Source organism: Microcebus murinus, chromosome 17, assembly GCF_040939455.1.
Source record: "Microcebus murinus isolate Inina chromosome 17, M.murinus_Inina_mat1.0, whole genome shotgun sequence".
Taxonomy (NCBI): domain Eukaryota; kingdom Metazoa; phylum Chordata; class Mammalia; order Primates; family Cheirogaleidae; genus Microcebus; species Microcebus murinus.
The window spans coordinates 45,995,104-46,010,556 of record NC_134120.1 but is presented as its reverse complement, the minus strand read 5'-3'; the positions used below and the strand labels follow the sequence as shown (position 1 = coordinate 46,010,556).

Genomic DNA, 15,453 nt, shown 5'->3' with positions numbered 1-15,453 from the left:
CTTAAATGTGGGCTGTGCATAGTGACTGCCTTCCAAAGAGCATAGTTGAGAAATAGGGGAAAAAAGGGTGACTTTACAGCGGAGGAAACCTGACAAATACTCCTTCAGTGAGGTGATTAACATCTAAAGTGATAAGGCATGTTGATAGGTTTCTACTCTTAGTATGATGTGGTAAACGGCACTTTTATGAGAAAAACATGAGACAAATTCCAAATGAGGAGCATCCTACAAAATATCCAATTGATATTCCTCAAAACTGTCAGTCTCATCAAAAACAAGGAAAGTCTAGGAAACTGTCATAGCCAAAGGGAGCCTAAGGAGACATGACAACTAAATGTAATGTGCTATTCTCGAGCAGAGAAAGAACATTAAATAAAGCTAAGGAAATCTCAGCGAAGTGTGGACTTTAGTTAATAATAATGTGTCATTGTTGGTTTACCAATGATAACAAATATCCCATGCTAATATAAACTGTTAATAATAGGGATGGTGGGGGCTGGGCACGGTGGCTTATACCTTTATAACTTATGCCTCATAACTTTAGCCTTTATAACTTATGCCTTATAACTTTAGCACTTTGGGAGGCTGAAGCGGGAGGATCACTTGAGGCCAGGAGTTTGAGACCAGCCTGAGCAACATAGTGAGACCCCATCTCTACAAAAAATACAAAAATTAGCTGAGCATGGTGGCATGCTCCTGTATTCCCAGTTACGTAAGAGGCTGAAGCAGGAGGATTGCTTGAGCCCAGACATCTGAGGTTGCAGTGAGCTGTTATGATGCCACTGCACTCTACTCTGGGTAATAGAGTAAAACCCTGTCTCAAAAAAAAGAAAAGGCAGAGATTGTGAGGTATATGGGAATGCTGTACTATCTTTGCACTTTTTTATAAATCTAAAATTGTTCTAAAATAACAAGTTTATTTAAAAGCAACAGCCACAAAAATCAATCCACCCACTCCTGGCTAGTCAACAGTTGACTCTTGCATTAATTTTGACTTGGGACTATCTGCAGTGTTTCTCCACAACTTAAGAGTTGATTTTGCCATAATTGATTTCAATAAAATATTAATTTGAGTCTTATGTTCTTTTAAAAGCATATTAACGGCTGGGCGCGGTGGCTCACGCCTGTAATCCTAGCACTCTGGGAGGCCGAGGTGGGCGGATTGCTCGAGGTCAGGAGTTCGAAACCAGCCTGAGCAAGAGCGAGACCCCGTCTCTACTATAAATAGAAAGAAATTAATTGGTCAACTAATATATATAGAAAAAATTAGCCGGGCATGGTGGCACATGCCTGTAGTCCCAGCTACTCGGGAGGCTGAGGCAGGAGGATTGCTTGAGCCGAGGAGTTTGAGGTTGCTGTGAGCTAGGCTGACGCCACAGCACTCACTCTAGCCTGGGCAACAAAGCGAGACTCTGTCTCAAAAAAAAAAAAAAAAAAAAGAGAATAAGCATATTAAGATAGGAAAGTATATTTTAGAATAATTTTTGTTGAGACCAGTGTTATATTTTAAAGATTTACTTAAAGGGAAGGCATTTTAAGGTGAATGTTGATAATTTTGAATTTGCAAAAATTGTGTGGGGGTGGTATAGGGGATAGGTTTGGAAGGGTGGCTATCGTAAATGTTCAGAGGGAAGATAATGATGGCCTATCTGTAGAATCCTAGAGTCCATGGGGAAGAATAGTTGGAGTTTCAAAGGGGAGAATCAAGAGGAGAAATTGAATGTGGGAATAAGAAGGCAGGAAAGAGTCTAGAATGATTCTTGGTTTCTGAGTAGAATGGCTGACTAAATGATAATAAAGGTGGCCAAGATCAAGAATATAGGAGGAGCATGGGAAAGGGAAGGAGGAAAAGAGGGATTTGTACTATGTTGGTTTTAGTGCATTGTTAGAGTTGTCATAATAGTACATTGATGAGTTTCAGACTCTGTACTAAAACATTTTTATATTATCTCATTTAATTCTTACAGTAACCTTATGGTATTTTATAAGATCTATATAAATTTTGGTATTAGATATGAATCATGACCATTGTTGCAGTTAGAGATAGGAGCTAGAGATGTTGTGGGGGAGAATGCATACATAGTTAGGGTTCACAGGGTCCAGGTTTGGGCATCAGCTTTAAATATAGGTGATTGGACTTGGAATGAATAACATTAATTAAAGTTGTAAGAGATTGGTGTGTAAGTAAAAATGCTAAATTAGTGTTTATAGAAAGAATTAGTGCTAAGTGAGTTACAGTATTCAAAACAGCTGATCTCTAAATTTTTTTTTCCTGCCTGCTGAGGGGGGGGGAACACATCTATGGAAAGCTAACTTACAATTGGAAATTGTTTGGTGAGCAAGAACAATTGCTTGGATGATCTTAACCAACAGTGTCATTAACTGGTGATAATTTTCCATGTAATGATGTACTGATCAATGATGAAAGCATTCTACTGGAGGGCAAATTAGAAAAATGTGGCTGCGTTCTCAGGAGACTTTCTGTGGGTAATTCTGAGGATACTCTGACAAATACTTTTTCTTATAATCTTCACATAAACCATTTCTCTCTTTTTAAACTAATTACTGTTTTCCAGACAAAGATACATAATTTTCATCTTTTAGTTGTAATTTCATACCATTGATTTAAATTTTAGGCCAGCTGGACTTCTGGATTTCCCCTTCTACAAATCTTTTTCTCTAGATGTTTGCTGTGTGTTTTATTTACTTACTTAACTGTTGTCTGATGTATTCCCCTCATTTTCCAATTTAACACTGTTTCTATGGAAAGTCAGAAATTACCATTTTATTTAAAATACCTTGCTAGTATTGTAATAATTTTCTTAATCAGTTTAAAATGAGGCATTTGGATTAAATAATGTCATGCTTCTTTAAATTTAATTTTTATGGTATATTTCTTATTCTCTCAGTCTTATAAGAGGAACAAAGATGGTATTTTAATTATGATTATTTTATAGTATAATTTACCACATTAAGTAGGATTAATTAAAAGAATAGATTTGCTCTGAAATGAAGACAAGTTCTTTGAAAATCTGAACTGCATTTTAATATTAGGATTGATTTACTTTGTAGAAGGTGATTTAGAAGAGACAAAGATAATTTTTGTCACTTCCACCCATAGCCTAGAATTAACTATCCCTAGAAATACTGTCCCTTGTTTGGACTGTTCAGTTAAATGTATCCTACTGAGAGAGGGAAAAGTAGAAACACACAAAGTAAGGACATAGTAGAGAGGCAGCAGACTTTCAGTAATATGCATCTATTTCTGTTTAAGTGCCTTAATAACTTTCTGAGCCATTGGCTCTTCTTTCTGAGGGACTTCAGCTTTCCCTAGCCTGTTCACTTATCAAATGCAAGACCAGAAGATTAAGTAAATGATGGCTCCATCTCAGCAGACAGTTTATGCCCAGAAGAAAAATTGCTCCCTTTCCCTTTCCTTTCTTTGAGCTATTGGCAGTGTAATGTGGGAACGTACTTCTGACACTGGAGTAGAAGACGGGACACGTGATTCCATAAACCAGCTTCTTAGGAATATCTCTTCAGTTATATGACTTTTAAAATAACTTGATGGGCCAGGTGTGGTGGCTAATACCTGTAATCCCAGCACTTTGGGAGGCCAAGGTGGGGTGATTGCTTGAAGCCAAGAGTTTAAGATGAGCCTGGGCAACATCGAGATCTTGTCTCTACAAAAAATTGAAAAATTAGCCTGGTATATAGTACTAGGTACTCAGGAGGCTGAGGCAAGAGGATTGCTTGATCCAGGGTGTTGGAGGTTACAGTTAGCTATGATTGTGCCACTGTACTCCAATCTGAGCAACAGAGACCTTTCTCTGAAAAAATAAAATTCAGGCCAGGCTAGGTGGCTCACGCCTGTAATCCTAGCACTCTGGGAGGTTGAGGTGTGATTATTGTTTGAGGCCATGAGTTGGAGACCAGCCTGAACAAGAGCGAGTCCTTGTCTCTACAGAAAAATAGAAAAACTTTAGCCAGGTGTAGTAGCATTTGCCTATAGCCCTAGCTACTTAGGAGGCTGAGGCAGAAGAATTGCTTGAGCTGAGGAGTTTTAGGTTGCAGTGAGTTGTGATGATGCCACTGCACTCTAGCCAGGGTGACAGAGCGAGACTCTGTCTCTAAATAAATAAATAATTTTTTTAAAACAAGCAACCTGATGAAGTTAGCATGAACCACGCCATTTTATTTAAAACTTATTATTACATTGGTATATCTTGGCTAAAAGGAATAAGGTGCAAATTAAAAAGATTTTAATGCAGTAAGCCCAAATATTATTTTTTTTTGATTTATTTTTTTTGATATATTTTTTGATTTAAAAAATGTTTTTAATCAAACTAATATATGTAATTAAGTCAGATACTACTACAAAGCTTATAATGAAAGATAACTGTGCTTCCTCCCTCATCTCTTGTCCTGTCACCAATAACTTATAACTTATCCTGCAATTTCTTAATTTATCAATTGTGTGACATTATCTAGTGATTTCATGTTATGGAAAGTGAAGATTTGAAACTAACATGCTCTGTTACTACCCGTCCTCTCAACATAGTTGTGTCACAGTTTTTCTTTAAATCAATAACAAGTATTTACATTATTATTTTTAAATATTATATTTTGTTTTTAATAAAACTTTTTTTCAAGATTGAATATTTATATCTTTTAAACTTTCAAAAGAACTGTAAAACCATTGTAAATTCTGTTTCTTGCATGGTCAAATGTGTAGGGTAATAAACAACATATGGCATTGGCATCATTATTATCCAGACATTCAGTAGTATAATGTGATACCAATACATTTCCCCACAAGAATCTGAGTCATAGTCTGCATAATACCTAGTATTTTATTTCAGTCCACTGAATGAAGAGGATTAGAATCCTTAATAATGACTGAAAGCTAGGTGTGGCAGTGCCCGCCTAGAGCCCCAGCTACCCTTAAGGCTGAATCAGGAGGATCATTTGAGCCTAGGAGTTCGAGACCATCCTGGGCAACATAGCAAGACCATGACTCTAAAAATTAAAAAGGAAAGAACTTAAACTAAAGCAGAAAACCTTAGTCTTGAGAGAGATGGATGAGATTTAGGGGTTTGTAGACTCACCCAAAATTGTAGGTAGGGCAGGCGTGGTGGCTTACGCCTGTAATCCTAGCACTCTGGGAGGCTGAGGTGGGTGGATTGCTCAAGGTCAGGAGTCGAAACCAGCCTGAGCAAGAGTGAAACCCTGTCTCTCCTATAAATAGAAAGAAATTAATTGACCAACTAAAAATATATATACAAAAAATTAGCTGGGCATGGTGGCGCATGCCTGTAGTCCCAGCTACTGGGAAGGCTGAGGCAGGAGGATCACTTGAGCCCAGGAGTTTGAGGTTGCTGTGAGCTAGGCTGACGCCACGGCACTCACTCTGGCCTGGGCAACAAAGTGAGACTCTGTCTCAAAAAACAAAAAAAACCCCAAAATTGTAGGTAAAGATTTTGACATGTATTCTTCCATAGCTTTCCATAGTTTTCCAAAGAATTCTGTCATCCTCAAACAGTGATTGTAACTCAGTAACAACCAATGAATGGGGTCTTTAAGCTGTGATTCTCAGTACATTTGAGGTCATAAACCTGTTTAAAAGTCTGATAAAAGTAAATTTCCTGATTTGAGTACAATTTTAGAGGTTCTTGGATCCTTCAAAATCTATTCTCAGACTTCTTTAACTTTCTATGTGGGATTCAAATAGACCACTGCCGATAACCACATTGAGTCGTGTTAGACCTTAGGCTCATTATTTCAGAAGTTTATAATTGCATTTATATACATTCTTATTCTACGTATTTACCGTTTCTCTGTTTAAATTTTTATCATTCATATATATATATGAAAAACTTAGGAAAAACTATCCCAACATGTATCTTAACTATTATTTCTTGCTCTTTTATACTCTATTGGCACAATTTTTGAAGTTTTTATTTTCTGGGTTTTTTTTAGGAATGAATGCAAATTAAAAAAATATAGCTGTATATGTAACCTTTTAATTCAGTGTTCTAAGACATATATCAGTGTTGTATGTGCCAAGTTCAGTCAGTGCTCTTTTGACATGAGTAGTTATCTTAGGCCTCAGTCTTAGAGAAAACAAAACAAAACAATTATGTGCCTGTAGTCACAGCTGCTTGGGAGACTGAGTCAGGAGGATCACTTGAGCCCAGGAGTTGCCCAGGTTGTAATGAGCTATGATTTTGCCACTGCATGGGTGACAGAACAAGTACCTTTTGCTTTGAAAAAAAAAAAAGAGAGAAGGAAAGGAAAAGGGGGAAAAATAATTAGTGGATAAATATATTAAGGGAGTTTTATATTATGAGTTTTACAGGTAAAATCTTTCTGTTAAGAAAAGTTACCAGTGTGTTGTAAGAAAAGTTGCCTCTAAGTTTTGGGGAGTGGACTAACTTTTTCTATGAGAAGCATTCATATCTTCATAATTCTCCTCTTTTATGCTTGGAGTTTTAAATGTGTGATACTCTTTAGGATGACTTTTGTCTTTTTTGCTTTGGAAATATTTTGTTACCAATTCTTAAATTTTAAATATTAAATTATAATTGCCAGGCAGTGGCTCCATAGCTCAGGGGTTAGAGCACTGGTCTTGTAAATTATAATTGCCATTTTGTGTGTTTTGATCTAAACTGAGTTTAGTACTACTAAATGACATATATCAGATTTTAACTCTACAGTTCATGATAATCTGCCAGTTGTGTATGTCTATATAGATAGTGTCTTAATTATCACAATTTCAGTACTTTCTTATGTGTGTGGTTGTTGTTACCTGGCTGTCCTTCATTAACTTTTTCATTAATAGATACTATTGAAATTGAACTTGAAAGATTCCACAAAGCCAAAATTATGCCCTCATTAGGGTATATTTCTTTTCTCTTTGGTTTCTTCCTCTTATAAAGTTTCCCTTTTGTAGTGCTTCCATTCTGTTTCGATTCTGTTCTAAACAGTGATAGTTATTCACCTCTTACAATGTCAAAATTTACACTTTTGAGATTTAGAAAAATTGAATTTGTCTCTAAGAGCATGATTTTTTTAAAAAAGGAATATCTTCATTTGATTTTAGAAGTTTCTTTCCAATATATTTTTCTTAAGAAAATAATATCAAATTATGTAAATTGAAAGTAATGTGAATTTAACTTTCAGTGCAATGCGTGTTTTACTATCTAAATTACCACGACCATGGATTGTGGATGAGAAGAAAGATGATGGTTATACTGCCTTGCATCTGGCTGCCCTTAATAATCATGTAGAAGTGGCTGAATTGTTGGTACATCAGGTAGGAAAAGCAGTTCAATACTTTTTAAAAGAATTTGATAACATTATCATTCATTTATTTACTTTATCAACTGCCTACTAGATTACAGTAAAAACCCCATGATAATAAAAATTTGGTTATAATGCACATGTTATCTTCTGCCTAACACTGGTTCTTAAATGAAGAGGAGTGATGTATGTGTATGAGAGTGGATCCCTCAGTTCCAAGTATTTCCTCTGCACTGTCTTCCTGGATTGGTCTGATGAAATAGGTACCAGATTATAAGATATACACTCCCAAAATTACAGAAATTTAAATAGATCAAAAGTTAATCTATATATTATATTCATTCTTAAGTAACTTTTTGGGATGCTATTATAAATTATATTGTTTTTGTTTCCAATTTCCAGTTGCATATTGCTAGTATATAAAAAATATAATTGTTTTTTGTATATTGCCCATGTAGCCTATGACCTTGATTAAACTTATTTATTCTAGTAGCTTTTTTATAGATTGCTTAGTATTTTCTACATATTGATCATACAGATCAAAAGAATAGAGAATGTAGAAGTAGAACCACATATATATGGTCAATTAATTTTTGATAAGAGGTGCCAAAATAATTTACTGTGGGAAAGTGTAGTTTCTCAAAAATAGGGGTAGAACAAATAGATATCCATACAACCCTCCAAAAAAAACCCAAACCTCCCAAAGAAAAAACCTTTACCTTTACATCACACATTATATAAAAATTAAATGAGTCACAAATCTGAACATAAAAGCTTAAGCCATAATGATTTAGAGGGGGAAAAAACAAAGAAAAAGGACCAAAAAACCAGAAGTGTATCTTCTGACTTAGAGATACACAAAGATTTTTAGGAGATAGAAAGTCATAATTATAAAAGAACAAAAACCTAATAAATTGGACTTCATAAAAAATTAAACTTTTATTCATTGAAAGACATAATTAAGAAAATGAATTGGAAAGCCACACTAGGGAAAACATATTTGACAAAATACTGGTATTCTGGATATGTATAAAGAACTTTTACAACTTAATAATAAAAGGACAAATAACCTTATAAAAATAGCCAAAAAATGTAAACATCCACTTCACCAAAGGAGTAATATAGTTAACAAATAAGCAAATGGTTGTTAGGGAAACAGACATTAAAACCATAATGAGATACTGCCAATCACCCATTAGAATAGCTAAAATTAGACAAAACCAAGTATTGGTTAGGATGTATAACAATTAGAATTCATGTACATTGCTGGTGTTTTTTAAAGTAGGCACTTTGAAAATCAAGTTTAGTGGTTTCTTATAACGTTAGACATGTATTCACTTTATCACCCAGCTGCCCCACTTCTAGGTATGTACCTGAGAACTTCAGACACATTTCTATGCAAATACAGGTACAAAATGTTCATGGTAGCTTTACTTATAATAGCCTGACACAGGAAGCAAGCCAACTAGTTCATCAACTAGTGCCTGGATAAATTGTGGTACACCCATACAATGAATAACACTTCGTAAATTCTAAATGATAGAAAAGCTCAGGAAACTAAAAAAGAAAACCCCCCACTGTTCATATTTATATGAGAACAGATAATGATAAAAAAAATTAGCTGAGATCAGGTACTTCATGACTACTTTCAAAGAAACATAAATAATAAAAACAAACCAGAAACTCCCATCTTGCAGAATACAGCATAGAATTACTGTATTTTAGCTCTACCTGATATCTCAAGTAAGGGCACCAGTGGGTATCAGAGTTGTAATCAGGGGGTGTGAATGGTTTTAAGAACTAAGCAAAATGATAAAAGTTATCTTTAAAATCTTTAGCTTTTTTTTTTTTTTTTTTTTTTTGAGACAGAGTCTTACTTTCTTGCCCAGGCTGGAGTGAGTGCCGCGGCGTCAGCCTGGCTCACAGCAACCTCAAACTCCTGGGCTCAGTGATCCTACTGCCTCAGCCTCCCTAGTAGCTGGGACTACAGGCATGCGCCACCATGCCCGGCTAATTTTTTTTTGTATATATATTTTTAGTTGGTCAATTAATTTCTTTCTATATTTTGGTAGAGACGGGGTCTTGCTCAGGCTGGTTTTGAACTCCTGACCTCGAACAATCCGCCCGCCTCGGCCTCCCAGAGTGCTAGGATTACAGGCATGAGCCACCGTGCCTAGCTTTTTTCTTAATTTCATTTTTTTTTGTAATTATGCCAGACATTGTGCTAGGCAGTTTTACATGTTATTTTTCTTAATCCTAACCTTAGCCCTGTGAAATAGGTTGTGCTGTCACCATTTGGGAGCTGGGGCAATAGGCATGTATAATGCTTGCTTAAGTTCATGTAGCTTATAAATGAAAGAGCTTGAACGTAGGTCCTCTAACTTCAAGTGCACTTATTTTGCCCCTCAGTCCTTTTCCCCATTAGGCATCAGCTATTCTGATAGAGTCCTTTGGCTATCGTAGGACACCGGGTGAGACTTTCTGCTTCCTTTAATAAATATTTTTATGTACTAATTAAGCATTTCCTTCTTCTGACCTCAAGCAAAGTTTCTTTTCACTGAATGGGAAAGAACTCAAATATACAGGCAAGGGGAAGTGGATTTTTCAGGTTACTAAAATAAATCTAAATCCAATATGAAGAGTCATTCATATAACTTTTTGTTTTTTTGAGACAGTTTCACTCTGTCTGTTGCCCTAGGTGAAGTGCAGTGGTGTCATCATAGCTCACTGCAACCTCAAACTCCTCCTGGGTTCAAATGATCCTCCTGCCTTAGCCTCCTGAGTAGCTAGCTGGGACTAAAGGTACATGCTACAACACCCGGCTAGTTTTTCTATTTTTAGTAGAAGACAGGGTCTTGCTCTTGCTCAACCGGGTTTCAAACTCTTTGAGCTCAAGTGATCCTCCGGCTCTGCCTCCCAGAGTGCTAGGATTACAGTGTGAGCCACCGCAGCCTGGCCATTAATACAACTTTTTAGGAAATATTTACAGCTCAAATAAGTTGATTATCTCCATTGCTGCATAATGGATATTGAAAGAGAGGTGTGTTTGAACTCCATTCTGTGCTTTGTCCTTTATTCTTAGATGGAATCACTATAATAAAAATAATTTTTTTAAATGTGCTATTATCTACTTCAGAAAGCTTGCTGCGCTGTCCATTTTTCTTACTTTAGCAGCAACTATGAAAATAGTGTCACAGCAGCTGAAGGAGAAGAAAGTGGTAACGATATTCAGTGTTATTTATTCCTTATGAATAGTTATAGTTTTAGCATTCTTCACTGTTGTCAAATTTTAACCATTTAAAACTTGTTCTTTTTATTCAGGGTAATGCAAACCTGGATATCCAGAACGTGAACCAACAAACTGCCTTACACCTTGCTGTTGAACGACAACACACCCAAATTGTTAGGGTAAAGTATTTATTAACATAAATTAGTTTACAGTTATTTTAACCAGACAGATTTTTTTAGAATCTTTTGCAGACTGAAATGATACAGTGTTAGATTTCTCAAAAAGCCATAGTTAAATGTACAACTTATGATTTTAGGCTAATATTTTGCATGAGTTAGGTAAAGAGTTTTAATATCTAATAGCAAAAATCTTTAAATTCTGATATTCAAAGTCTTTATAATTTTATAATTTTGTGAATTCTCAATATTAAATGAGAAAATTTCAAAGTAACATGAATTCATTTTCAAAAGTATATTCCTTCTTTAATTTATATATAATTGAGTGTAAACTAGAAATTAAAAGCTTTGGCTGCACATTTGCTACTGCAGATTTCAAAAAACATGAAATATAATTTTTTAGTTTACTAATCTGGTGACCCAAACAAAAATATGTGAAAGAGTATCAGCTTGCGTATTTTTATAGAGCAGTGATTCTTTTTTTTTTTTTTTTTTTTTTTTTTGAGACAGAGTCTCGCTTTGTTGCCCAGGCTAGAGTGAGTGCCGTGGCGTTAGCCTAGCTCACAGCAACCTCAAACTCCTGGTCTCAAGCAATCCTTCTGCCTCAGCCTCCCAAGTAGCTGGGACCACAGGCATGCGCCACCATGCCCGGCTAATTTTTTCTATATATATTAGTTGGCCAATTAATTTCTTTCTATTTATAGTAGAGACGGGGTCTCGCTCTTGCTCAGGCTGGTTTCGAACTCCTGACCTTGAGCAGTCCGCCCTCCTCAGCCTCCCAGAGAGCTGGGATTACAGGCGTGAGCCACTGCGCCCAGCCTAGAGCAGTGATTCTTAAAGTTTGGAGGCTGAACCAGCGGCATCAGCATCACCTGGGAACTTGGTAAAAAATTCATTCTTAGGCCCTACCTCAGACCAACCAAATCAGAACCTGTAGGGGTGGGAACCAGCAATCACTAGTTTAACAAACCCTGCAGGTAATTCTGATGGATGTCTAAATTTGAGAAATACTACCCTAGAGTAACATTTTATGTAACCTTTTTGGGACAAAGGGGGAAAAATGCAATTTGCCAAGACAGGGAAGAGATTGAGATTGGTTTCTATAGATGGTATAAGGAGGCTTTTCTAAAGCTCTATGATAGTGTTTGTTGAAAGGATTAGGAAAATTGTTAAAGCACCACAAGCAGAGTCTTAAACTTATTTTTATTGCTTAAGTAATCTGTTGAAATATGTCTATTATGTATTTTATCTAAGAGGTTGTAGATTAGCAAATACTGTTCACATTTATTGTTATTTGTAATTCCTCTTGCTCAAAATTCCTCATTTATCCTCCGTGACTTTCCTCTTAACCATACATTTGGAGAAAATTGACCAAAAGAGAATGTAATCAATAACTTTGCTTGTTTGTTTAAATAATAGAAAAATTTTGAACATTATGATTTGGTCTTGGTGGAAGTGCTTAAAATATCTCAAGTCAAGTTTCTAAAATTAAAAGGAGAAAAGGAGTCTAAATTTGCCCCAGTTCCCATCATCTTAGAGTAGACGAATTAAGCAATATACTGATTCTCATTTCTATTTTCTCTAATTCAATGTATTTGAATAACCAGAACATATCACTCTTTGTAAGGAGCCACAGGGGTGGAGAATATTAGAAAGCAAAGACATAAAAATCATTAGCTTTACTGGTATCTCCTATAGGGTCAGGGTGCTCTCACTGTTGCTTTAGACATGTTGTAGTTTCTTATGGATGTGGATACTTTACCAAAATAAAATATTTTTCTCTTTTAGCTTCTGGTTCGTGCAGGTGCCAAGTTAGATATTCAGGATAAGGATGGGGATACTCCTTTGCATGAAGCCCTGAGGCATCACACTTTGTCTCAGCTGCGTCAGCTCCAAGATATGCAAGATGTAGGGAAGGTGGATGCTGCTTGGGAGCCATCCAAAAACACAGTGAGTAAAAATAATCTTTCATTCAGTACTAGTGGAAGTATTTTTTAATGCAAGATCTTATATTTGCTGCTAATCTAATCTGTATCAGATAAAATATTTTATCAGAGCTACTTACTTAGAAATTTAGTTTATGAACTAAATACTAAGTCAATACTAACTATATTACTTAACATTTTTACTTAAAGTTGTTCAGTTCTTTTTAAATTCAGCCATTCAAATAGGGAGTGGTATTTTGTGGTTTTAATTTGCGTACCCCTAATGATTACTGATACTGTCTTTTTATTTTCTTGTGACCTCATATATTTGATGAAGTGTCTGCTCAAATCTTTTGTTCATTATTTTGTTGAGCCTTTTGTTTTCTTATTTTATTGAATTTTGAGAGTTGTTTATATAATCAGAATATCAGTTCTTTATCAGATATGTGATATGTACATATTTTCTCACTGTGGCTTGTCTTCATTCTTCTAACAGTGTTTTTGGAAGAAAAATTAATTTTTTCTCTCATCATTTGTGTTTTTTGTGTTCTATCTGAGAAATCTTTGCCAAATGCAAGGTCACTGAGGTTTTCTCTGTTATGTTTTGTACTAGAAGTTTGTAAAATTTTATCTGTTTCATTTAGGTCTATGATTCATTTTGAGTTAATTTTTATATATATAGTATGATATAGATAGATCCAAGTTCATTTTCTTACTTGTGAATATTCAGTTGTTCTGGCACCAGTTATTGAAAAGACTTTTTTTCTACTGAATTGCCTGTGTACTTTTATCCAAAATCAGTTAACCATATATGTAAAAGTCTCTTTCTGGATCCTGTATTCTGTTCTATTGATCTTTGGTTTGGCTATGTGATACCAGCCCCAGTTTCTTAATTACTGTAGTTGTATAATAAGTGTTAAAGTCACGTAGTGTAAGTCCTCCAATTTTCTTACTGTTTTTTCAAAGTTGTTTGACTGTTTATTCTAAGTCCTTCACATTTCTTTATGTCTCATTTTAAAATGGGGGTAGAGTAATATCTACCTTCATAAGGTTATTGTAAAGATCATGGAAAGTGCTTAAAGTAATACTTGGTTCTATGAGAAAGGGAAATTGCATTAAAAAAGCAGAAAAAATAATACCTGGTCCATTTTAGACACTCAATAAATATTAACAATTATTGTGACTATTTTTGGATACAATGGTTGAATAAGTAGTGCAGGTGATATTATCAGAACCTGATTTGTCTTATTCTCCATTTCTTGGCTCAATTCCTAGTTATTGGTTGTATTCTCAGTTGTCTCTCCTGTCATTATTTCAAGTTAATTGCTAGCAGCTCCAGAGCCAAATTGAGTAGAAAAGACTTCTGTTTCTTTAATCTCTCAATCTGAAGTCCTGCTCTTGAGTTTTATTGATCTAAATTGGCTTGACTTGGGTTATATGTCCCTCCCTGAACTAGTCATATAGGTGAGATAGGTGTCTGGTTGGTTTGGGCCATCTTTGGTCCACGTCTGCAACTGGAAAATGGGTCTCGTGTCAATATATATCAGAGAAAATTGAGAGTGGGGAGAAGAGGGAAGGGATTTTATAGTGAAAAATATTCACTATACATTCACACACACACACACACACACTGGAAAGAATTGATAGCAGATTCATAAAGGGAAAATTGACTTTTTTTATTTGATTTCAGTTAATAATGGGACTTGGTACCCAGGGGGCAGAGAAGAAGAGTGCAGCATCTATTGCCTGTTTCTTGGCAGCCAATGGCGCTGACCTTAGCATTCGAAATAAGAAGGGTCAGTCACCACTTGATCTCTGTCCTGATCCAAGTCTCTGCAAAGCACTGGCAAAGTGTCATAAGGAAAAAGTCAGGTTTGTATGATTTATTATCATAAAAATTAATATTCTATACTGAAAGCATCGTGCAGTTTCATAATGGAGAACTTGACTACTTGAAAATGTCTTTGTCTTTGCTCTTTCTGTATCTTTGTGTGGACCCTTTCTTCCCTGAAAGTTTTCCTGCAGGGCAGTGTATCTCTTATTTTGTGTTGTGTTCCTCACATGATTAAGTGAAGTGCTTTATGCCTAATAGGTTCCAAGAAACTTTTCTAAACTAGTCTATTCTCCTAGTATTGCTATGTGTTAGAGGAATTTATAAGAGAAAGTCTGATAGTAAAAATACTGTGATTAATGTTATATACATTTAAATTTTTATTTTTTTAATTTTTTTTTTAGAGATGGATCTCGCTATTTTGCACAGGCTGGACTCAAATTCTTGGGCTTAAGCAATCCTCCCACCTCAGCTTCCCAAGTAGCTGGGACTACATGTGTGTCACTGCACTCAGTTCTGTATTTAAAATTTTAATAGAATCTTCCTAAGAGAGGCAGTTTATACTCCATGAGCAGTGTATATCTCACACAAACTCTGTAATAATTCTAGCACCTTGCACAGCACCAGACATGCTTCATAAGTATCAACGAAGGATTGACAGAACAAACAAATGAATGAACCAGTTCCTAGTGGTGTTTTCTCTAAAAATGATCATTTCACATTTATCTCTTTTTATGAAAATAAACATGTTAATGATTTAATTATTATTTATGACATAATTCGTTTCCTTATTATGCGATATTATAGACATACCAAAAGGTACACATCTCATTACTTTTTTGTCTGAACAGTGCTGTGAAATTATTGCCCTTATTACCTGGTTCTTGTCACTGAACATTTTGGTAGCTGTTCTCTTGCCTTTCTTACAATTTATGTGTAGTTTTGGAATTTGTGCATAGAGCTGTGTTATAGGTAAAATTAATATAACAA

General features: G+C 35.4%; 1 protein-coding gene across 1 annotated transcript in view; it reads left to right on the top strand.

Moving 5' to 3' along the window:
* The window catches only part of MIB1 (MIB E3 ubiquitin protein ligase 1), a 142,627-nt gene that overhangs the window by 104,572 nt on the left and 22,602 nt on the right, over nucleotides 1–15,453 (top strand). The window contains exons 13-16 of the mRNA XM_012746168.2: nucleotides 7,183–7,315; nucleotides 10,624–10,710; nucleotides 12,496–12,657; nucleotides 14,323–14,504. Coding sequence (XP_012601622.2) covers nucleotides 7,183–7,315; nucleotides 10,624–10,710; nucleotides 12,496–12,657; nucleotides 14,323–14,504 — 564 coding nt within the window. The remainder of the gene's footprint in view (nucleotides 1–7,182; nucleotides 7,316–10,623; nucleotides 10,711–12,495; nucleotides 12,658–14,322; nucleotides 14,505–15,453) is intronic.